The sequence below is a fragment of the Desmodus rotundus genome, chromosome 6, assembly GCF_022682495.2.
Source record: "Desmodus rotundus isolate HL8 chromosome 6, HLdesRot8A.1, whole genome shotgun sequence".
Lineage (NCBI taxonomy): Eukaryota > Metazoa > Chordata > Mammalia > Chiroptera > Phyllostomidae > Desmodus > Desmodus rotundus.
This window is the reverse complement of record NC_071392.1, coordinates 63,051,629-63,077,960: the sequence shown is the minus strand read 5'-3', so window position 1 is coordinate 63,077,960 and position 26,332 is coordinate 63,051,629. Positions and strand designations below refer to the sequence as shown.

Sequence of the window (26,332 nt, the reverse complement as noted above, 5' to 3'; positions counted from 1 at the left end):
AACATATCTTTTTGTATTCATTTACATTGCATAAATAATACAGATGTGTGAATATGAAAAGTATTTATAATGTATATTTTTAAATGTATACAGATTAAGATGAATTAATTTAAAATTTAGGGTAATTGAAACAGCTATCCTAAAAACACCCATGGTGTTTTAATGCAATGCTATTTCACAACTTTAAAGTTTATAGCACTATAATTAGTAATATGTATAATATTTATTACCAATATTAATCTTTTTTATATGACTGAAAATTATTTTATGCTAGTAAAATTAAAATAATAATAAAACTGTCAGCATAACAGAATTAAAGTAACTACTACAATATTGTGTCCCAAACCAGCTAATTTAAGTGCAAAATACTTTGGAAATGCCATTTATCTGGGCTAATGCATGTTAAGGGCTTTAAGGAGTAGTTTATGTAGTGGAAATAAAAAAAAAAAGCACTGTTCAGCAGTCTTTACTATTGTTTAACATGAGAAAAATATTAAATAGGTTTATATATAGGTCACTTGAGGAAAATGTATTCACATCACAGCATAGTTAAAATAAATGGTAGTGGCAGACAATAATACTTTCAGATGCTTTTAAAGGGAAAGCTTGAAAATGCTTATAATTGTCTTCACATAAATAATGGTATATCATTAACTATGATAGCTAGACTGAAGATTCCTAGAATTTTAAGTCTATGTTTTGAAAAAGGAGTTTCAAAATATCAGACAGTTGTTTAGTTAGTTACATTTTTTTCTGAATGATTTTTTTGTCATTCATAATGACTCTGCCAAAGTGTTGTTGTTATATGATTTCACTAATAGGTGGAATCTTATGAACAAACTAAACTAGCAAGCAAAATAGAGACAGACCCAGAGAAGAGGCTGATAGCTCTTGGTGGGGGTTGTGGGGGAAGGGATCAAGTGAAAAGGAAAAAGGACTCATGGACATGTACAACAATGTGGTGATTGTGTGGCAGAGGAGGTTATAAGGGGGGGGTTAATGGTACTTTAATAATTATAACAAAAAATAAAAAGGAATATAGAAGGTTTTAGCAATAAGATTATTAAAATATTAAAATAAGCTTAATATAGAAACTTTGGAAAATGTAGAAAAGTGAAAACAATCACTTAGATTTTCATCACTCATAAAGAATCACGTGTAATACTTAGTATATATACGAGGTCTGTGTAGAAGCTATCCCACCATGTGATATGGAAAAATAGAGACATCTATTAAAGAAGATACAAGATATAAGAAACAACGTACATAGGACAATGATGCCTCAGTTCTCTTCAAAGAAGGCACCTTGGGACCTCATACAGTTCTCCCAATCGCCATCAGCTGCCCTGTCATATTTTCCTGAATTTCATCAATGCTCTGAAAGCTCTTCCCTTTCAAAGGGAAATAGCTTTTTAGCTTTATTTTTGGGAAAACCCAGAAGTCGCAGAACACCAAATCTGGGCTGTAGGGTGCCTGAGTCAACTGGATGACTTGATGTTCCACCAAAAAACTCTGCACAAGACATGATGCATGAGCAGGCACATTGTTGTGATGAAGCTGCCAATCACCAGCTGCCCATAGCTGAGGCCTCCTGAATCATCCAAATAGTTTCCATGGAGGAATGTTCAAGCTTAACACAAAATTTGGTGCAGATTTGTTGTTCTGCTCACTCAGTCATTTTGAATGCAATGGCCACACTGTACACATGCTCACTCAACAGCATGTACAGCCCCCCAATGATTAGTACAGTGAAGTTGTAATTGTTCATGCATGTGCATCCCTGACCACTCTTCCTGGTTTCCAGGTTTCACCAATGTTGTGCAAACCATTCTCATTATATTAACAATGATTGGACTTTTTCCAGATAGAATATATGTATATATTCTTTCTGTTCCCTCCTGGATAATTTTTAAATGTTTAACTAAAAGATAGTTGTGATTATACCCCATACAATATTTAGATTTCAAATATAAAAGGATATAAAAATTACTAAAAATAATGAATCGGCTATAACTTTCCTTGTATTATTTCAGCTTTTCCTTTTTAGATCCTGAAAAAAGTATCACTACTTATAAATTTATTCAAAACTTTGTTTCAGTTGCATGTAATTTTGAAGGTTATATGGTTAAAAACATGGTCAGCACTTAATATATTTTAGTAAACTTTAGACCATAAATTTGAGAGCAACTATATGTTATAGTGATTATTGTCATAATTCAATTGTTGAAAATGGAATTTTGAAATACAATATGATGCTACACTTTGCAATTTTTTGGTTTCTATTTTTAGGTCCCCCAATACCTGGAAACTCCTGGGAGGACTCAGGTACAGAAAGTCCAGAGACAGCAAGTAAAACCCTTCATGACCGTTGACCACCAGATTGTCAACCGGACTTTTAAACAGTCCTACCCTCCAACACAAAGAAGTGTGCTTGTGGTACAGCCCGGACACTCATCTCCTGAGAGTGACACTGTCCTGGCTGGAGATCCACTCACCAAATTGCTAACTCTTGGGAAAGAAGATGACAATGTGGAATGGCATGTATGTGTAATAGCTGCTTGTAAAAATATATAATGAGTTTAAAAAAAAAGCATTAAAAGAAATTGAAGTTGACATTTTTATAGTAAAAATCCAAATCCAAATTCATTTAACAAAAGATGTCTTAATTATTTTAATTTGTAATAATTAATTACATACATATTAATTATACATAATAAATATAAAAATTCATTTCAATATTCATTTCAGTTATGTAGCAATGTAAGACAAATTAATCACTAACAGTAATATATATTATGAAGATTTAGCTTTTGGGTGTGGCATGGAAAGATCTTTGTTATAAAAATAATAATTAAAATAATTTATTTTATAAAGCAAACAAACTTAAGCTGAGAGTCAAGCACATGTCTTCTCAAGTAGAGTATTCAATAACCACTGCATGACTTATGGGTCCGTTGCCCATAATGGAACTGACTCTCACCACTTTACTGACAGTAAATCAAAATTTATTCTGAAGTTATTTGGGTTTTATTGATACAAATGAAATACTAAGTTATGGGACCTACATATAGACCCTGTATGGTATCATCTTTATTAATAAAATTTTTTTTCTTTAGTTTCAAGTGTACAACACAGTGGTTAGGCAATTTTATAATTTAAAAATTGTTCCTGCCAATATTTCCTGTACCCACCTGGCACTATGCATAGTTATTTACTAAATTCCCTATGCTGTAATTTACATCCCTGTGACTATATTGAAACTACCAATTTGTACTTCTTAATCTCTTTACCTTTTTTAACCAATCTTCTACCCCACATCCCTTCTGGTAACAAATATTTTGTTCTCTGTATCTGTGAGTCTGTTTCTGTTTTGTTTATTTATTTTGTTCTTTAGATTAATATGTAAGTGAGATAATATGATATTTGTATTTTTCTGACTGATTTATTATATTTAGCATAATACCCTTTAGGTCCAACCATGCTGTGACAAATGGTAAGATTTCATTATTTTATTAATGATCCAATAATATTCCATTGTATATATACACCACTACTTCTTTAGCCAGTCATCTATTGATGGGCACTTGGGTTGCTTCCATATTTTGGGTATGGTAAATAATGCTGCATTGAACATGGGGGGATACATATGTTCTATCACATTAGTGTTTTTGGATTTCTTTGGATATGTACCCAGAAGTGGAATAACTGGGTAATAAGGCAGTTCCATTTTAAATGTTTTAAGGGACCTCCACACTATTTTTCATAGTGGCTTCATAGTCTGCATTCCCACCAACAGTACATGAGAGTTCCTTTTTCTCTACATCCTCAGCAACACTTGTTTATTGATTTATTAATGTAGCCATTCTGCCATGGCTGGTGTGACTTGGTTGGAGCATAGTCCCATAAAAAGAAAAGTTGTAGGTTCAATTCCAGTCAGGGTACATTCCTGAATTGCCAGTTTGGTCACTGGTCAAGGCACATGAGAGGCCGCTGATTGGTGTTTATCTCTCACATCAGTGTTTTTCTTCATCTCTCTCTCCCTTTCCCTGTCTCTAAAATCAATAAGCATATTTCACTTAGCATAATGCTCTCCAGTTCCATAGAAGAAAAAAGCAAACAAAATATAACCAGAGACATTGAAGTTAAGAACAATCTAACAATAGCCAGGGGGGAGTGGGGTGGTGACAGTGAGAAGAGGGGATTACAGGAACTACTATAAAGGACACATGGACAAAATCAATGGGGAGGGTGGAGGTCGGGGAGGGAGGTGGGTTCAGCTGGGGTGGGGTGGAGGGATAGGGAGAAAAGGCATACAACTGTAATTGAATAATAATAAAAATTTTTAAAAATCAATAAGCATGTCCTCAGGTGAGGGTAAAAAAAGTGATAGCCATTTTTACAGGTGTGAGGAAATATCTCATTGTGATTTTAATTTGCAGTGATGTTGAGCATCTTTTCATATATCTATTGGCCATCTGTACATCTTTTTTGGAGAAGTGTTTATTCAGGTTCTCTGCTCATATTTAATTGATTGGTTTTTTTTTTTTTGGCGTTGAGTTGTATGAGTTAACCTAAGTTTTTTATATTAACACTTTATTGGATGTATCATGGGCAAATATCTTCCCCCCATTCAGTAGTGTTTTATTCCCCATTTTGTTGATGATTTCCTTTGCTGGGCAAAACCTTTTTAGTTTGATATAGTTCCATTTGTTTCTATTTATTTTGTTTTCCTTGCCTGATCAGATGTATCAGAAAAGCTAAAAGAAAGGTCACAGATTTTACTGTGTTTTCTTCTAGGAGTTTTATGGTTTTGATTCTTACATTTAAGTCTATAATTCATTTTGAGGTTTCTCTTGTATATGGTGTAAGAAAGTGGTCTGGTTTCATTTTTTTTGCATGTATTTGTCCAATTTTCTCAAAACCATTTATCAAATAGACTGCTTTTACCCCTGTATGTTCTTGCTTCCTTTGTAAACTATGTATTAATTAACCATAGAGGTGTAGGTTTATTCCAGGACCCTGCATTCTATTGCATTGATCTATATGGCTATTTTATGACATTATCATGCTATTTTGATTACTAGCCTTGTGGTATAGTTTGATATCAGGTGGCATGATACTTCCACTTTGTTCTTCTTTCTCAAGTTTGCTGTAGCTATTTGAAGTCTTTTGTGGTTCCACATAAATTTTGGGGTTACTTATTCTAGTTCTGTCATATACATCATTGGTATTTTGATAGAAATTATGTTGAATCTAAAGACTGCTTTAGGCTATATATACATTATAATGATATTTATTCTTTCTATGCAAGTACCTGATATATGCTTCCATTTATTTGTATCTTATTTAATTTCAATCTTCAAATCCTATAACTTTCTGAGTATAAGTCTTTTACCTCCTTTCTAAAATTCATTGCTAGATATTTTTTCTTTTTTGACAGAATTGTGAATGTAATTGTTTTCTTAGTTTCCCTCTTTGATAGTTTATTGTCTAGGAAATAGAAGAAGATCAAAAACTGTGAACAATAAAATGACAACAAACTCATAACTATCAACAACTGAACCTAAAAACAGAAACAAAAACTAAGCAAACAACTAGAATAGGAACAGGAGCAGAAATGGAGATCACATGGCAGGTTTTCAGTGGGGTGGGGGAGGGGATGAATGGGGGGTACAAAGAATAAGAAGTATAATTGATAGGCATAAAACAGACAGAGGGAGATTAAGAATAGTATAGGAAACAGAGAAGTCAAAGAACTTATATGTACAACCTATGGACATGAACTCAGTGGGGGGGAATGCTGGAAGGCAGGGGGTGGTGCAGGGTGGAGCAGGGATAAAGGGAAGAAAAAAATGGAAAAAAATGTTATAGCTTAATCAATAAAATATACTTAAAATAAAATAAAATGCAAATAGTATCTGAATATTTGTGTTTTATCATACTGCATTACTAAATTCATCTATCGATTCTAGTGTTTTGGTGGAATCTTTAGGATTCTCTATATAAAGTTTCATGTCATCTGTGAATAATGACAATTTTACCTCTTGCTTTCCAATTTGGATGGCTTTTATTTCTTCTACTCATCTGATTTCTGTGGCCAGGACTTCCAGTGGTCTGAGAAAGTGAACATGCTGTGTAGTTCATTCTTTTAATGGAAACACTTTTAGTTTTTTCCCCATTAAATACAATGTTAGTTATGGGTTTGACATATAGCTTTTATTATGTTGAAGTATGTTCCCTGTATTCCCACTTGTGGACAGTTTTTATCATAAATAGCTGCTGGGTTTTGTCAAATGATTTTCTATAACTATTGATATGATTTTTGTCCTTTAATTTTGTATGTGCTGTATCACATCAATTGACTCATGGATATTGCACCAAACTTGCATCCCAGGAATAAATCCTTTTTGATTATGGTTTTTGATCTTTTTGATGCATTGCTGAATTCAGTTTGCTAATATTTTGTTGAGCATTTTAGCATCTATGATCATCAGGGATATTGATCTATAATTTTTTTTTCTTAGTAGTGTCCATATCTGGTTTTGGAATTAGGATAATGCTGCCTTTATAAAATGGCCTTGGGAATATTCCCTTCTGAGCTTTTCGGAATAGTTTGAGAAGGAGAGGTGCTCTTTGAGTGTTTGGTAATATTCACCTGTGAAACCATCTGGTCTAGAACTTTTCTTTGTTGGGAGTTTTTTTTTTATTATAGCTATGATTTTGTTTCTTATAATCAGTCTATTCAGCTTTTTTTGTTTTTTCTTGATTCAATTTTGGAAGATTGTATGTTTGTAGGAATTTATCTGTTTCATCCAGACAATTCAATTTGTTGCCATAGGATTGTTTATAGTATTTTGTTGTAATTCTTTTTATTTCTATCATGTCAGTTGTTACCTTTCCTTTCATTTGTTATATATTTTGGTCCCCCCGTTCTCTCTCTCTCACTTTTGTTTTTTGATGAGTCTGATTATAGGTTTATCCATTTATTTATCTTTCCAAAGAACCAGCTCCTGGTGAAACTTTTGTATTTTTTTTTAAGATTCTATTTTGTTTATTTTTACTCTGATCTTTATTATTTCTTTTTTTACTTTAAGCATTTTTTATTTATTTTCTTTTTCTTTTTATTAATATTTATTTATTTTTATTCAGTTATTATTTCCTGATTTCTACTCACTTTGGGATTCATTTCTTGTTCTTTTTCTAGTTCTGTTAGATATAAGGTTACATTATTTATTTGAAATTTTTCTTGTTTCTTCAGGTAGACCTGTACTGACATGAATTTTTCTCTTAGGACTGATTTTGCTAGGCCCCATAACTTTTTGGATTGTATTTTCAATTTTGCCTCAAGATATCTTTTGATTCCTCCTTGATTTCATTATTAACCCATTCATGGTTTAGTAACATGCTATTTAGCCTACATATGTTTATATGTTTTTTAGTTTTTTCTCTTTAGATAATAAAATTTTATTTTAGTTTTCTATTACCGTTGTCCCAATTTTTCACCATTGTTCTCCTCTAACACTAGTCTACCCTCCCAGTCCCACAGTCAATCCCCACCCTGTTGTCCATGTCCATGGGTCCTTTATACATGTTCCTTGACTAGACCCTTGATTTTTAGTTTTCTACTATTGTGGTCTGAGTAGATGTTTGATATGATTTCAGTCTTCTTAAATTTATTGAAATTTGTTTTGTATCCTACCATATGGTCTGTCTTGGACAGTGTTCAATGTGTACTTTAAAAGAATGTATAATCTGAGGGGAACATGGCAGCGAGATAGGTAGGAGCAGAGTCAACTTCCCTCTGCACCTGGGTGAAACACCTACCCAATCTACTAAGGAACAAAGTGAACAGCCAACAGCACCCTGGTGTTTAGGAAGATAGGAGACCAAAAAGTATAGAGGACACTGAAAAAACAGAAGTTAAGGGGGCTGCTTCAGGACAAAAATGTCCTTGGAACCAGCACTGGAAACAGGGCGGCTGTAGCTCCAGGCCCGCGACTGCTGGGCCTGCCACAGGACTCCTGGGAGAGAGCCAGATTAACAGCTCCCTCTCCTGCCAAATAAGGCTTGAGCAGCACCAAGAGAGACCTGGTTGCTTGAAGTCTCAGGGAGGGTAGTAAGGACAAACTGGTAAACCCACAGAGACCATGGGTACTGGCTGGGGAGAGTTGAGAGTTGGGTCCTGTGAGACCCTGACCCTGACAGTCCCTGGACTAGCTGGAGAGGTGGGCTGTGTGAGAGGACAGGCCCTTCCTTGTACAGAGGGAGCCACAGGATAGAGCGGGAGGATATTCCCAAAAAGAAAAAGATCCTTGGTCGCACTTTGGGGAATTCCCCTGCATCAACAGCTCCAGTCTCCTCTCCACCCAGCCACCCGCCCATCCAGGGAGTGTGCCCATTGACCAGGGAATGTGTGCATTGAATGGGGAGTGTGCACACCCAAAGGGGACAGTGCATTTTGACTGGGGAGTGTCTGCACATCATCTCGGAGAGAGCTAAGAACACAGGCACCAACCCGGGAATGTGCACACCCACCAGACATTGTGTGCAGTGACCAGGGAGTGTCTGCACTTCATCTAGGAGGGAACTGAGGCCACAGGAACCAGGGAGAGTGTGCATCAAGGAAGGGTCCACATGCACACCCATAGCCGAGAGGAGGCCTACCATAAAAAAGAGTAGGTAGAAACCAGGAACAACAGGATAACTGCTGGAAAAGGAAAACCACCAACAAAGGAAACACCAACAGATAAGAACAGAAGAAGTTGAAGGAGGGAGTGGAAGTCACACCAAGTCAACTGAGGACCTATCTGAAAATACAAATAGTGAAGAAATTACTAAGAACAAACAACTGAACAAGAGAAAGAGAAAAGTCCCAAAACATTGTATACACGGAAGAAGCAGCTCCAACACAACCTGCCCACACCTACACAATAGAAGACAAGAGGGTGGGGGACAGACCAACCCTCAGATAGCCAGCTGATGGGAAAGACCCATGAAAGGGAGACCCAACAAGAACCAAAAACCAAAGACATACACAGAGACAACAGAAACCACAGCCCAAGATCAGTAAGATCAGGAGATCAAGGAGACTGTACACAAAATCTCACAGGTATTCTACCACAGAATTTTACAACAAAAACTCAGGGGGTCAGAACAGAGCAACTTAAGAAGCAGAGGCTAACAGGAAGAATCTCACAAACAATGGGAAGACAAAGGAACAATCCCCAAATGAAAGGAAAGGGGGAAGTCTCAGAAACAATGCTACATGAAAAAGAGGCAAGTCAACAATCAGATTCTGAGTTCAAGGAATTGGTTATGAAGAAGCTTAATGAGCTCACATAGAATTACCAAAAACTACAGGGAAACTACAGTGAACTCACAGCAAACTATATCAACATGAAAAAGGAAATAGAAACTATCAACAAGGGCCAAGAGGAAATGAAGAATACAATTTCTGAACTGAAGAACACAGTAGAAGGAATCAAAAGCAGGCTCGAAGCAGAGGATCAGGTCAGCAAACTGGAGGACAAGGTAGAAAAAAACACCCAGAATGAGCAAGAAAAGGAAAAGAGGCTCAGAAAGAATGAAGAGGGGTTAAGGGAAATGCAGGACAACATGAAACATAATAATATCCGCATAATAGGGATACCAGAAGGAGAAGAGGAAGAGCAAGGGATAGAAAACATATCTGAAAAAGTTATAATGGAAAATTTCCCTAATTTGATGAGAGAAAAAGTCGCACAAATCCAGGAATCAGAAGGAGTCCCAAGCAAGAAGAACCCAAAGAGGCCCACTTAAAGACACATTATATTTAAAATGGCAAAATTCCAAGACAAAGAAAGAATCTTAAAGGCAGCAAGAGAGAAACAGGAAGTAACATGCAAGGGAGACCCAATAAGGTTAGCAACTGACTTCTCAATGAAAACGCTCCAAGCCAGAAGAGAATGGCAAAAAATATTCCAAGAATGAGAACCAGAGGCCTGCAACCAAGACTACTTTACCCAGCATGGCTCTCAATCAAGATAGAAGGCCAAATAAGGAGTTTCCCAGACAAAAGACGTCTAAAAGAATATACCTCCACCAAACCAAATCTGCAAGAGATGCTAAAGGGTCTGCTGTAAGGAAAGGAAGGAAAAGAGAGAGAGAGAGAAGAACACAGGTACAAAATATCAGCAATGAATAAGTACCTATCAATAATAACCTTAAATGTAAATGGATTAAATGCTCCAATCAAAAGACATGGAATAGCTGAATGGATAAGAAAGCATGACCCACACATATGCTGCCTGCAAGATACCCATCTCAGGACAAAAGACATACACAGACTGAAAGTGAAGGGCTGGAAACAAATATTCCAAGCAAATGGACAGGGAAAAAAAGCAGGGGTAGCAATACTCATATCAGACAAAATAGACTTCAAAAAAAGGACCATGAAGAGAGACCCAGATGGTCACTTCATAATACTCAAAGGAAGAATCCACCAAGAAGACATAAACATTGTAAATATGTATGCTCCCAACATAGGAGCACCCAAATACATAAAGACAATCTTGGAGGACTTCAAGAAAGATATTGACAGCAACATAATTATAGTGGGGGATTTTAATACCCCACTGTCAAAGTTGGACAGATCTTCTAAACAAAAGATCAACAAAGATATTGTGGCATTGAACAAGGCCTTGGATGAAATGGACTTAACTGATATATATAGAGCCTTTCATCCCAAGGAAGTAAAATACACATTCTTTTGAAATGCACATGGAACATTTTCAAAGATAGACCACATGATAGGACACAAAACAAGCCTCAAAAAATTCAAGAAAATCGAAATCATATGAAGCATTTTCTTGGACCATAAGGGACTGAAACTAGAAACAAATCTCAAGGAAAAAAACCCAAAACACTCAAAAAACACGGAGATTGAATAGCATGCTATTAAACAATGAATGGGTGAAAAATGAGATTAAAGAAGAAATCAAAAAATTTCTGGAAACAAACAAAAATGAACTCACAACAATCCAAAACCTATGGGACAGAGCAAAGGCAGTCCTGAGAGGCAAGTTTATACCGATACATGCCTACCAAAAACAATAGAAAGAGCTCAAATAAAGAACCTAACCCTATACCTACAAGAATTCAAGGAACAACAACAAAGACAACCCAGAGCAAGTAGAAGGAAGGAAATAACCAAGATCAGAGCAGAATTAAATGACATAGAGACTAAAAGCACAATTGTAAGGATCAACGAATCCAGGAGATGTTCATTGAAAAGATAAACAAAATCGACAAGCCCTAAGGCAGGCTCATCAAGAAAAAAAGAGAGAAGACCCAAATAAACACAATCAGAAATGAAAGAGGAGAGACTACAATGGATACCACCGAGATACAAAGGATTGTAAGAAATTACTACGAAGAACTGTATGCTAGAAAATTTGAAATCCTAGATGACATGGACAAATTTCTAGAAAAATATAACCTTCCAAAACTCAATGAGGAAGAAGCACAAAGCCTGAACAGACCAGTAATGACTGATGAAATTGAAACATTAATCAAAAAGCTTCCGACACACGAAAGCCCTGGACCAGATGGTTTCACAGGAGAATTCTACAGAGCATTTAAGGGGGAGCTAACCCCCATTACCCAGAGATTATTTCAAAAAATTCAAGAAGATGGAAGACTCCCAAACTCGTTTTATGAAGCCAACATCATCCTAATCCCAAAACCAGATAAAGACATAACAAAGAAAGAAAACTTCAGGCCAATATCGCTGATGAACATAGATGCTGAAATCCTCAATAAAATATTGGCAAACCACATCCAGCAATACATTAAAAAGATCATACATCATGATCAAGTGGGGTTCATCCCAGGGATGTAAGGATGGTGAAATATTCACAAATCAATAAACATAATACACCACATAAACAAAAGCAAAGACAAAAACCACATGATCATATCAATAGATGCAGAAAAAGCATTTGCTAAGGTACAGCACCCATTTATGATAAAAAAACACTCAGCAAAGTGGGAATAGAGGGAGCATTCATCAACATAATGAAGGCCATATATGAGAGACCTACAGCCAACATCACACTCAATGGACAAAAACTTAGAGCTTTCCCACTAAGATCAGGAACTAGACAAGGATGCCCTCTCTCACCACTCCTATTCAACATAGTAATGGAAGTCCTAGCCACAGCAATCAGACAAGAAAAAGCAATAAAAGGCATCCAAATTGGAAAGGAGGAAATGAAACTGTCACTGTTTGCAGACGACATGATAGTGTACATGGAAAACCCTATAGGCTCCACTCAAAAACTACTCGACCTAATAAATGAATTTGGCAAAACAGCTGGATACAGAGTCAATACCCAGAAATCAAAGGCATTCCTGTACACCAGCAACGAAACTGCAGAAACAGAAATCAGGAAAAAAATCCCATTCGATATAGCAACAAGAAAAATAAAGTACCTAGGAATAAACCTAACCAAGGAGGTAAAAGACCTGTACTCAGAAAACTACACAACACTGAAGAAAGAAATTAAGGAAGATACAAACAAATGGAAGCATGTACCATGTTCATGGATTGGAAGAATCAACATTATCAAAATGGCCATACTACCCAAAGCGATTTATAGATTCAATGCAATCCCCATTAGAGTACCCATGACATATTTCACAGATATAGAACAAACATTGCAGAAATTCATATGGAACCATGAACGACCTCGAATAGCTGCAGCAATTTTGAGAAAGAAAAACAAAGCAGGAGGGATCACAATACCTGATATCAAACTGTATTACAAGGCCACTGTAATCAAAACAGCCTGGTACTGGCATAAAAACAGGCACATAGACCAATGGAACAGAATAGAGAGCCCAGAAATAAACTCAAGTCTATACGATCAATTAATATTTGACAAAGGAGGCAGGAGCATAAAATGGAGCAAAAACAGCCTCTTCAACAGATGGTGTTGGGAGATCTGGACAGCTACGTGCAAAAAAATGAAACTCGATCACCAACTTACGCCATACACGAAAATAAACTCAAGATGGATAAAAGACTTAAATATAAGCCGTAACACCATAAAAGTCCTTGAGGAAAACATTGGCAGGAAAATCTCAGACATTCCACGCAGCAACATCCTCACAGACACATCCCCTAAAGCAAGGGACATAAAGGAAAGAATAAACAAATGGGACCTCATCAAAATAAAAAGCTTCTGCATGGCTAAAGAAAATAGCACCAAATTACAAAGAGAACCAACAGTATGGGAAAACATATTTGCCAACGATACCTCAGACAAGGGCCTGATCTCCAAAATACATAAAGAACTCACTCGACTCCACTCCAGGAAGACAAACAACCCAATTAAAAAATGGGCAAAGGACTTGAACAGACACTTCTCCAAGGAAGACATACAGAGGGCCCAGAGACATATGGAAAGATGCTCAGCATCACTAGCCATCAGAGAGATGCAAATTAAAACCACAATGAGGTATCATCTCACACCAGTCAGAATGGCCAACATAAACAAATCCACAAACAAATGTTGGAGAGGATGCGGAGAAAAGGGAACCCTTGTGCACTGTTGGTGGGAATGCAGACTGGTGAGGCCACTGTGGAAAACAATATGGAATTTCCTCAGAAAAACTAAAAATGGAACTGCCCTTTGACCCAGTAATTCCGCTGCTGGGAGTATACCCTAAGAACACTGAAACACCAATCCAAAAGAATCTGTGCACCCCAATGTTCATAGCAGCACAATTTACAATAGCCAAGTACTGGAAGCAACCGAAGTGCCCATCAGCAAACGAGTGGATCCAAAAACTATGGTATATTTACACAATGGAATTCTACGCAGCAGAGAGAAAGAAGGAGCTTATACCCTTTGCAACAGCATGGATGAAACTGGAGAGCATTATGCTAAGTGAAATAAGCCAGGAAGTGAGGGACAAGTACCATATGATCTCACCTTTAACTGGAACATAAGCAATAGAAGAAAAAAGCAAACAAAATATAACCAGAGACATTGAAGTTAAGAACAATCTAACAATAGCCAGGGCGGGGGTGGGGGGGGGTGGGGGCGGGGATAGTGGGAAGAGGGTATTACAGGAACTACTATAAAGGACACATGGACAAAACCAAGGGGGAGGGTGGAGAGGGGGGAGGGAGGTGGGTTCACCTGGGGTGGGGTAGAGGGATGGGGAGAAAAGGCATACAACTGTAATTGCATAACAATAAAAAAAAATGAGGAAATAAAATAAAAATTTTAGAAGATAAAAAAAAAAAAGGAATATTAGCTTTAATTTTAAAGGTTTTCTAATAAATTGTTAAAATATTAATCATAGTTATATATCAAATACACATTAAAATGGAATAGGCAGAAGGTGTTTAAATAGTAGTAAATATGTGCTCTAGAAATATTCATTAAAATAAGACTAATAATCTTGGACCTAATATTTTATGGGATTATATATGAAAATTTTACTATTGATTATTTTCAAAACATACCTGCCTACTGTTTACTAAATAAGAGGAATTCAGAGGCACTGATGAAACAAAATAAATGAGATTATGTAGCTTCATGGAATTTATATTTATTGTGACTGACTTGTATATGAGCCTTCAAAAGTGATGAAGAATGAACAGAACAGGGAAACAACTAGAACTGGGTAAATGACTTCCTTTAATATCACAATGTAGAAAAACCATATTAATTACTGAGCTTTCTATTCTCTTTTCACTTGATTTATTAGATGGAGCTATGGTCCTATGATCCCCCATGTTCAATCTACCAATCTACATTCCTGATGGATATTACTGATTTTGGGTCACTGCTTTTTAGTTATTAAGTCTGTAGCCTCCAGGTACAAAAGAGTAATGCTCAGTATCCTATTATTTGAATTTCAAGTGATAGAGGAAGATTCTTTTGCGTGTGCAAGTTTTATGTTAATCTGAAAAAAGGAAAAGAATAAGGATCTGCTAAATGGTTTAACAAAATATAAAACAACCACAAAGCAGTACTCATTGAAATCCAAAACTGAATATAAATCTCTACATGTATATTTACTTAAACTATTCAATAGTGGGTATATAAAAAATCCCCCCCTAAAACTGTAAACTAGAATTTCTATTCATTCTGTGAATATAATAAAATATATGTAGGACGAAAGTCATCTGTACAGTAAATATTAGATGTAACCCAATACAATTTATTTTACAACCTCCTTCTTTCAACATTCATTTCCTTGTGTAGAAGAGTGATTTCTAAAGGAAAAAGATAACTCCGAAAGGATATGCATATGTCAGTCAATTCTAGGCAAAACTCAGAAAATGATTTTATATTTCTTATGATATATGTGTTCTAAAAATAAAGATAATTAACATATATCAGTCTTCTCAGTTTTTCTTAGCAAGTATTTTTATTCCTCAGGTACACGGTTTACCTTTTAAAAAAATAATAAGTATGTACATTATAAAGGAAATTAATGTAATCTTTGTGGTCTTTTAGGTGGTATCAGTCACAAGGAATTGCATGGCTTGGAAAGACTGAAAGTCCCTACAGTAGTCTAAGGGCAATAAGCAAAAAATTTTTCTTAAAAAAAATCATTTTACTACAAAATGTGTATATAGAAGTCTCTTCCATCATTGATGTCCTTTAAGTCATACATTAAATCAATCCGTTATAGCTTTAATCATTGTCTGTTCTCATTGAATTTGACTTATAACATACATTTTCACATACTGCAATTATTGACATTCTTTTTATCTTTAATACCTAAATTGTATCCTATGATTTGCAATTTTCCAACATTCTTTGATTGGTGCTTGGAGTCCATGTAACTCAACAGAAACTGTGCATTCTTTAGAGTTACACAGCATGAGGTTACCACTACCACTACCTAGCTGGGGGGTTTCAATTCTTTTCCTTTCTTTTTTGTCTTTTTAAAAAATTAATTAATTTATTTTTATTCAGTTACAATTGTCTGAATTTTCTCCCCTTCCCTGTACCCCATGCCAGCCAGTTCCACCTCCCTACGCCAACCTCTGCCCTCCCCCTTGATTTTGTCCTTCTGTCCTGTATAGTACCTCCTATAGACCCCTCTCCCCACTATCCCCTCCCCACTCCCCTGTGGCTATTGTTACATTGTTCTTAATTTCAATGTCTCTGGTTATATTTTGTTTGCTTTTTTCTTTTGTTGATTATATTCCAGTAAAAGGTGAGATCACATGGTATTTGTCCCTCACCACCTGGCTTATTTCACTTAGCATAATGCTCTCCAGTTCCATCCATGCCATTGTAAAAGGTACAAGCTACTTGTTTCTCTCTGCTGTGTAGAATTCCATTGTGTAAAGGTACCATGGTTTTTTGATCCACTCATTTGCTGATGGGCACTTAGGTTGCTTCCAGAACTTGGTTATTGTAAATTGTGCTACAATGAACATTGGGGTGCATAGATTCTTTTGAATGGGTGTTTCAGGGTTCTTAGGGTATAATCCCAGCAGTGGAATTGCTGGGTCAAAGGGCAGTTCCATTTTTAGTTTTCTGAGGAAATTCCATACTGTTTTCCACAGTGGCCTCACCAGTCTGCATTCCCACCAACAATGTACTAGGGTACCCTTTTCTCCACATCCTCTCCAACATTTGTTTGTGGATTTGTTTATATTGGCCACTCTGACTGGTGTGAGATGATATCTCATTGTGGTTTTAATTTGCATCTCTGTGATGGCTAGTGATGCTGAGCATCTTTTCATATGTCTCTGGGCCCTCTGTATGTCTTCCTTGGAGAAGTGTCTGTTCAAGTCCTTTGCCCATTTTTTAATTGGGTTGCTTGTTTTCCTGGAGAGCAGTGTGAGTTCTTTATATATTTTGGAGATCAGGCCCTTGTCTGAGGTATCATTAGCCAATATATTTTCCCATACTGTTGGTTCTCTTTTTATTTTAATGTTTTTTTTTTTTTTTTTTTTTTAGCAATGCAAAAGCTTTTTATTTTGATGAGGTCCCATTTGTTTATTCTTTCCTTTATGTCCCTTGCTTTAGGTGACATGTCTGTGAGGATGTTGCTGCATGGAATGTCTGAGATTTTCTTGCCAATGTTTTCCTCTAGGACTTTTGTGGTGTTACGACTTATTTTTAGGTCTTTTATCCACCTTGAATTTATTTTTGTGTATGGTGTAAGTTGGTGATTGAGTTTCACTTTTTTGCACATAGCTGTCAAACTGACCCAACACCATTTGTTGAAGAGGCAATTTTTGCTCCATTTTCTGCTCCTGCCTCCTTTGTCAAATATTAATTGACCATAGAGACTTGGGTTTATATCTGGGCTCTCTGTTCTGTTGCATTGGTCTATGTGCCTGTTTTTATGCCAGTACCAGGCTGTTTTGATTACAGTGGCCTTGTAATACAGTTTGATATCAGGTATTGTGATCCCTCCTGCTTTGTTCTTCTTTCTCAAAATTGCTGCAGCCATTCGGGGTCGTTTATGGTTCCATATGAATTTCTGAAATGTTTGTTCTATATCTGTGAAATATGTCATGGGGACTTCAATAGGGATTGCATTGAATCTATAAATCGCTTTGGGTAGTATGGCCATTTTGATGATGTTAATTCTTCCAATCCATGAGCATGGTACATGCTTCCATTTGTTTGTGTCTTCCTTGATTTCTTTCTTCAGTGTTGTGTAGTTTTCTGAGTACAGGTCTTTTACCTCCTTGGTTAGGTTTATTCCTAGGTACTTTATTTTTCTTCTTGCTATATCGAATGGGATTTTTTTCCTGATTTCTGTTTCTGCAGTTTCGTTGTTGGTGTACAGGAATGCCTTTGATTTCTGGGTATTGACTCTGTATCCAGCTGTTTTGCCAAATTCATTTATTAGGTCGAGTAGTTTTTGAGTGGAGCCTATAGGGTTTTCCATGTACACTATCATGTCGTCTGCAAACAGTGACAGTTTCATTTCCTCCTTTCCAATTTGGATGCTTTTTATTGCTTTTTCTTGTCTGATTGCTGTGGCTAGGACTGCCAATACTATGTTGAATAGGAGTGGTGAGAGAGGGCATCCTTGTCTAGTTCCTGATCTTAGTGGGAAAGCTCTAAGTTTTTGTCCATTGAGTGTGATGTTGGCTGTAGGTCTCTCATATATGGCCTTCATTATGTTGATGAATGCTCCCTCTATTCCCACTTTGCTGAGTGTTTTTTTATCATAAATGGGTGCTGTACCTTAGCAAATGCTTTTTCTGCATCTATTGATATGATCATGTGGTTTTTGTCTTTGCTTTTGTTTATGTGGTGTATTATGTTTATTGATTTGTGAATATTTCACCATCCTTACATCCCTGGGATGAACCCCACTTGATCATGATGTATGATCTTTTTAATGTATTGCTGGATGTGGTTTGCCAATATTTTATTGAGGATTTCAGCATCTATGTTCATCAGCGATATTGGCCTGAAGTTTTCTTTCTTTGTTATGTCTTTATCTGGTTTTGGGATTAGGATGATGTTGGCTTCATAAAACGAGTTTGGGAGTCTTCCATCTTCTTGAATTTTTTGAAATAATCTCTGGGTAATGGGGGTTAGCTCCCCCTTAAATGCTCTGTAGAATTCTCCTGTGAAACCATCTGGTCCAGGGCTTTCGTGTGTCGGAAGCTTTTTGATTAATGTTTCAATTTCATCAGTCATTACTGGTCTGTTCAGGCTTTGTGCTTCTTCCTCATTGAGTTTTGGAAGGTTATATTTTTCTAGAAATTTGTCCATGTCATCTAGGATTTCAAATTTTCTAGCATACAGTTCTTCGTAGTAATTTCTTACAATCCTTTGTATCTCGGTGGTATCCATTGTAGTCTCTCCTCTTTCATTTCTGATTGTGTTTATTTGGGTCTTCTCTCTTTTTTTCTTGATGAGCCTGCCTTAGGGCTTGTCGATTTTGTTTATCTTTTCAATGAACATCTCCTGGATTCGTTGATCCTTACAATTGTGCTTTTAGTCTCTATGTCATTTAATTCTGCTCTGATCTTGGTTATTTCCTTCCTTCTACTTGCTCTGGGTTGTCTTTGTTGTTGTTCCTTGAATTCTTGTAGGTATAGGGTTAGGTTCTTTATTTGAGCTCTTTCTATTGTTTTTGGTAGGCATGTATCGGTATAAACTTGCCTCTCAGGACTGCCTTTGCTCTGTCCCATAGGTTTTGGATTGTTGTGAGTTCATTTTTGTTTGTTTCCAGAAATTTTTTGATTTCTTCTTTAATCTCATTTTTCACCCATTCATTGTTTAATAGCATGCTATTCAATCTCCGTGTTTTTTGAGTGTTTTGGGTTTTTTTCCTTGAGATTTGTTTCTAGTTTCAGTCCCTTATGGTCCAAGAAAATGCTTCATATGATTTCGATTTTCTTGAATTTTTTGAGGCTTGTTTTGTGTCCTATCATGTGGTCTATCTTTGAAAATGTTCCATGTGCATTTCAAAAGAATGTGTATTTTACTTCCTTGGGATGAAAGGCTCTATATATATCAGTTAAGTCCATTTCATCCAAGGCCTTGTTCAATGCCACAATATCTTTGTTGATCTTTTGTTTAGAAGATCTGTCCAACTTTGACAGTGGGGTATTAAAATCCCCCACTATAATTATGTTGCTGTCAATATCTTTCTTGAAGTCCTCCAAGATTGTCTTTATGTATTTGGGTGCTCCTATGTTGGGAGCATACATATTTACAATGTTTATGTCTTCTTGGTGGATTCTTCCTTTGAGTATTATGAAGTGACCATCTGGGTCTCTCTTCATGGTCCTTTTTTTGAAGTCTATTTTGTCTGATATGAGTATTGCTACCCCTGCTTTTTTTCCCTGTCCATTTGCTTGGAATATTTGTTTCCAGCCCTTCACTTTCAGTCTGTGTATGTCTTTTGTCCTGAGATGGGTATCTTGCAGGCAGCATATGTGTGGGTCATGCTTTCTTATCCATTCAGCTATTCCATGTCTTTTGATTGGAGCATTTAATCCATTTACATTTAAGGTTATTATTGATAGGTACTTATTCATTGCTGATATTTTGTACCTGTGTTCTTCTCTCTCTCTCTCTTTTCCTTCCTTTCCTTACAGCAGACCCTTTAGCATCTCTTGCAGATTTGGTTTGGTGGAGGTATATTCTTTTAGACGTCTTTTGTCTGGGAAACTCCTTATTTGGCCTTCTATCTTGATTGAGAGCCATGCTGGGTAAAGTAGTCTTGGTTGCAGGCCTCTGGTTCTCATTCTTGGAATATTTTTTGCCATTCTCTTCTGGCTTGGAGCGTTTTCATTGAGAAGTCAGTTGCTAACCTTATTGGGTCTCCCTTGCATGTTACTTCCTGTTTCTCTCTTGCTGCCTTTAAGATTCTTTCTTTGTCTTGGAATTTTGCCATTTTAAATATAATGTGTCTTTAAGTGGGCCTCTTTGGGTTCTTCTTGCTTGGGACTCCTTCTGATTCCTGGATTTGTGCGACTTTTTCTCTCATCAAATTAGGGAAATTTTCCATTATAACTTTTTCAGATATGTTTTCTATCCCTTGCTCTTCCTCTTCTCCTTCTGGTATCCCTATTATGCGGATATTATTATGTTTCATGTTGTCCTGCATTTCCCTTAACCCCTCTTCATTCTTTCTGAGCCTCTTTTCCTTTTCTTGCTCATTCTGGGTGTTTTTTTCTACCTTGTCCTCCAGTTTGCTGACCTGATCCTCTGCTTCGAGCCTGCTTTTGATTCCTTCTACTGTGTTCTTCAGTTCAGAAATTGTATTCTTCATTTCCTCTTGGCCCTTGTTGATAGTTTCTATTTCCTTTTTCATGTTGATATAGTTTGCTGTGAGTTCACTGTAGTTTCCCTGTAGTTTTTGGTAATTCTATGTGAGCTCATTAAGCTTCTTCATAACCAATTCCTTGAACTCAGAATCTGATTGTTGACTTGCCTCTTTTTCATGTAGCATTGTTTCTGAGACTTCCCCCTTTCCTTTCATTTGGGGATTGTTCCTTTGTCTTCCCATTGTTTGTGAGATTCTTCCTGTTAGCCTCTGCTTCTTAAGTTGCTCTGTTCTGACCCCCTGAGTTTTTGTTGTAAAATTCTGTGGTAGAATACCTGTGAGATTTTGTGTACAGTCTCCTTGATCTCCTGATCTTACTGATCTTGGGCTGTGGTTTCTGTTGTCTCTGTGTATGTCTTTGGTTTTTGGTTCTTGTTGGGTCTCCCTTTCATGGGTCTTTCCCATCAGCTGGCTATCTGAGGGTTGGTCTGTCCCCCACCCTCTTGTCTTCTATTGTGTAGGTGTGGGCAGGTTGTGTTGGAGCTGCTTCTTCCGTGTATACAATGTTTTGGGACTTTTCTCTTTCTCTTGTTCAGTTGTTTGTTCTTAGTAATTTCTTCACTATTTGTATTTTCAGATAGGTCCTCAGTTGACTTGGTGTGACTTCCACTCCCTCCTTCACCTTCTTCTGTTCTTATCTGTTGGTGTTTCCTTTGTTGGTGGTTTTCCTTTTCCAGCAGTTATCCTGTTGTTCCTGGTTTCTACCTACTCTTTTTTATGGTAGGCCTCCTCTGGGCTATGGGTGTGCGTGCAGAGCCTTCCTTGATTTGCACTCCCCCTGGTTCCAGTGGCCTCAGTTACCTCTGAGATGAGGTGCAGACACTCCCATTCACTGGGCACCCTCCCCCCAGTGGTTCCTGTAGTTTCAGCTCCCTCCGAGATGAGGTGCGGGTACTCCCAGGTAGCTGGGCACACTCCTGGTTGCTGGACACCCTTCCCCAGGTGGTTCCTGTAGTCTCAGTTCCCTCTGAGATGAGGTCTGAGCACTCCCTGGTGGATAGGCACACTCCCCGTTGCTGGGCACCCTGCCCTGGGTGGTGCCTGTAGTCTCAGCTCCTTCCCAGATGAGGTGGGCACAGTCCCCCCACAGGTGGTTGGGTGGAGAGGAGCCTGGAGCTGTTGCTGCAGGGGAATTCCCCAAAGTGCCCCAGAGGGTCTTTTTCTTTTTGGGAAAAATCCTCCTGCTCGATCCTGTGGCTCCCTCCTTACAAGGAAGGGCCTGACCTCTCACACAGCCCACTTCTCCAGCTAGGCCGGGGACTGTCCAGGTGAGGATCACACAGAGGCCCAACTTTCAACTCTCCTTGGCCAGTGCCTGCAGTATCCCTGGGTTTTCCACTTCATCCTTATTCCCCACCCTGCAACTTTAGGCAACCAGGTCTCTCACAGTGTTGCTCAGGCCTTGTTTGGCAGCAGAGGGGGCCGTTAACCTGGCTCTCTCCCAGGAGTCCTGCAGCAGGCCCTGCACGGGCGGGCCTGGGGCTGCAGCCACCCTGGTCCCCACGCTGGGCCCTGGGACCTTTTGTCCTGAAGCAATCCCCTTACCTTCTGTTTTCTCAGTGTCCTCTTTACTTTTTGGTCTCCTATCTTCATAAACACTGGGCTGATTTTGGCTGTTTGCTTTGTTTCTCAGTAGAGTGGGTAGGTGTTTCACCCAGGTGCAGGGGGAAGTTAACTCTGCTCCCACCTATCTCGCCGCCATCTTCCTCTCCTGGGTTTCAATTCTTAATCTCACTCATCAACATTTCTACATCTTGAAGAATTGTTTTGATGCTTACATTTAAAAAAATTCTAATAAAGGGCAATGTGGTGGCTCAGGTGATGGTAGATATTGTCACTTTGGTGCTTCTTTCTCCAAAGCTTGTCCTCCTGTGACATTAGGAGCATTTTGTGAATTCAAAGAAGACACCAGAAGTCATAGCTATCACAGAATAAGTCTGTGAGAAAATCATTAGATTCAGGATTTGGGAGTTGGAATTAGGAATATCTTGGTGATTAAAGGTCTCTGAGACAATGAAATATAAAATCAAAAGAAGCATTTTATAACATGGTCTTTCCAGGATAATCCAAATTTGTATTCAAGGTACACAGTACCTTTCCACACTTAACTCTTGCTTTTGACCCAGACTTATGATGGTGCTCTGTTTTTAGCTCTATTGAGTTCAGCCATATGGTTTTCATAGTGTTTCCTTTTTTTACACCTGTTTCTTTCCAATTACTCATTCATACTCCACCATTTGTCTGGAAAATCCCAAATCACTTGAAAATTAATTTCATGTTTGTTTTCTATATGGAAAGCCCTGGTGGTTCTCTGAGTGGAATTAAGTGCCTATTGCCCGAGTTTTTATAGTTACAGCTATATCATTACATGGATAAAAATTGCACTTATCATAGAATTTTCAGAGCACATCCTACAGTTAATTATTCATTGTCCTTTTTTATCTTCTGTACCTTCTAGGCACTCCAAGTTAAAGGGGAGAGAAAAATAAGCAAATAATTATAATATTATGTACAAAGGTCAATGGTATGTATATGTAGAAACACAGAAGTGCTATTTTTATCAGAAGTATATCAACAGTATGAAATGGAGGAAAATGGCTAGTGAAATAATGAGCCAGGTGAGATAGCATAAACCAAGAAGAGAGATGGGAAACAACATGAGATGAGTGGAAAGTGCAAAGCGGATGGTGGTTAATGAAGATACCAGAGAAGGAGGCAATCGACAAATCACAGAAAGTCTGGTACTTTATGTTAAAGAACACCAAATCATTAAAGGGATTAAATATGGGGGCTATGATTATGTGGGGGACATAATGATTATGTCATTAATCATATTTGATTAATATGATACTATTAATCAAATATGATTAATGACATAATCATATTTGAGTTTCATATCACCCTGTCAGCTTTGTAGGGGAAGAAGTCTGGAGTTGAGAGTTTTTTTCTACAGTGCAGTGAAAGATGATAAGACCCTCTGTTTGAACATGTTAGGGCTGAGGTATCTGTGAGACTACCTTGTGAAGATGCTGATGACAGCTAGATATCCAAGTTTGCCTTGAGGAGAAATAATCTAGACTGGAGGAAGAGATTTGGAAGTTGTCAGCATGCAGGTGGTAGTTTAAAATTGAAATTAGAGCATGAACCTAGTTAAGAGATGGTGAATCACATATGGGATCAAGGATATCACCACCATGTAATGATGGTCAGAGGAGAGGGGCGATAAAGATAAACTAAAAAGATAACCAGTGTGGTATCACTGAAGCCAAAGAAAGAGTTAACAAAGGAGAGAATCATCCACACACTCAAATGTAGCAATTGAATCTAGTGAAATAAGGAGTGATGAATATACATTGAATATGAAAGTCAGGGGGGAAAAGGCAGAAAACTGTACTTGAACAACAATAAAATTAAAAAAAATATTAATTCACTATAAAAAAGTCAAATAAAATAGCATCAAAAGGAATTTCACTAGGATGGTGGGCAGGAGCCATTCCACCCTGAATTCAGAGTTAACAGGAGGGGGAGAGTTTGAATCTGTAGATATTTGGGGTGGTTATAGTGAAAGATAATAGGGAAAAGGCATGGAGAATCATAAAATGAAAATTGTGCAGTTTATCCAATTTATCTGCTGGAGGGTCTAGATTGGGTCTAAATATAAGATTACATTTGATGAGTGAAAAAATAAAATTTAAGATTTCAGAAATAGAGTAATTTAGAAGATGATGAGACCCAAGTCAGGACCTAGAGAATAAGTGAAGAGAAGGCTAAATTCAGATTTATAACTTTGAGAGTGGTGAGCTGAAATATTCATCTAGAGGATTGCTTTATTTATACATTGAGTTCTGACCGTTGTTACTACATGTATTTTTAGGTGCATATGCATTTGTGATCATGTGGCATTATTTTTTCTTTAAAATTTAGCCTTGAATTTTATATGGCTCTATAGTGAAATTGCTACTGTAGTTTTCCTTTTGTTCATGTTTGTGGTTAAACTTTTCACTATGTTTTCAATTTTCTCTATTGCTTTATTTTCAATGTGCTTCTTATAGATATACTATGCAATAGTTTTTAAAAATCAAATTTAAGACAGATTCTTGATTAGTATGTTAGCTCATTTACACTCTTGCAATTAGTTTACTATGAAGATTTAATAGTTTTCTTTTTTCATGTCTTTTTTAAGTTACTATACTGTTTTCTTATTTGCCATCTCTTTTTCCTATACACCATAGGACAGATTAAGTTTCTCTTTCTCTGTCTCATGACTCCTAACTTTTTAAGAAACATAGTTATATGTTTTCTGTATATCATTGTTTAGAAATATCACAATGGTCAGGGGGGAGTGGGGAGGGGACAGTGAGGAGAGGGGATTATAGGAACTACTATAAAGGACACACGGACCAAATCAAGGGGGAGGGTGGAGGTGGGGGAGGGAGGGGGGTTCAGCTGGGGTGGGGTGGTGGGATGGGGAGAAAAGGCACACAACTGTAATTGAAAAACAATAAAAATTTAAAAAAAGAAAAAAAAGAAATATCTATATCATATCCTTAAGGAAAAAGTTATCTGAGTCTGATTGTGTGGTCTCATCTCCTTCTTGCTCTCATATAAAGGCTGTAGAGAAGGTATCCAGCCATGTAATATGAAAATTAGAGACATTTATTGAAGAAGATAATAAGATACAAAAAACATTGTACATAGGACAATATGCCTCAGTCCCTACCAAAGTAGGCACCTTGGGGCCTCACCCAGTTCTCCCAATCACCATCAGCTGCCCCATTGTATTTTTCCAAATATCATCAGTGGTCTGAAATCTCATCCCTTTCAAAGGTGATTTTAGTTTTGGAAAAACCCAGATGTCACAGGGTGCCAAATCTGGGCTGAAGGGAGGCTGAGTCACCTGGGTGATTTGATGTTTCACCAAAACCCCTGCATGAGATGTGATGCATGAGCAGGTGCATTGTCATGATGAAGCTGCCAATCACCAGTTGCCCATAGCTGTGGCCTTCTGAATCATCTGAATAGCTTCTGTGGCGGAATGTTCATTCTAATGCAAAATTTGATGCAGATTCATTGCTCTCCTTGCTCAGTCATTTTAAATGAGATGGCCACACAGTACACATGCTCACTCCGCAGGCGTCACCATCTCCAGTGACTAGCACAGTGAAGGCATCATTGTTCATGCACTCACATTCCAGTCCACTTGCCTTGGCTGCCAGTTTACATTGATGTCATGCAAATCATTCTCATTATATTAACAATAGCTGGACTTTTTATGTACATACCTCATGCTATATACTTGTTATTTAGACCTCAAAATTTTTACTGTAACTTACTTATTCTTTTTATATTTTGTATTTATTTCATATTTGTATTTATCACCTGACTAAAATGCCTTCTGAAAGAGTGTTTTTAAAATGTCTTTTTGCTTTAAAACTTCAGAATATCTATGCCTAAGAAAAATTTTATCACACCATATACTTAAAGGATATATTATTGGTTTTCAAAGTTC

At 37.3% G+C, this 26,332-nt stretch overlaps 1 protein-coding gene across 3 annotated transcripts in view; it reads left to right on the top strand.

Moving 5' to 3' along the window:
• Positions 1–26,332, top strand: part of TFEC (transcription factor EC) — a 132,664-nt gene that overhangs the window by 53,377 nt on the left and 52,955 nt on the right. For all 3 annotated transcript variants that reach the window (XM_024555438.4, XM_024555439.4, XM_045191550.3), the window contains one exon: positions 2,290–2,541. In XM_024555438.4, coding sequence (XP_024411206.3) covers positions 2,290–2,541 — 252 coding nt within the window. The remainder of the gene's footprint in view (positions 1–2,289; positions 2,542–26,332) is intronic.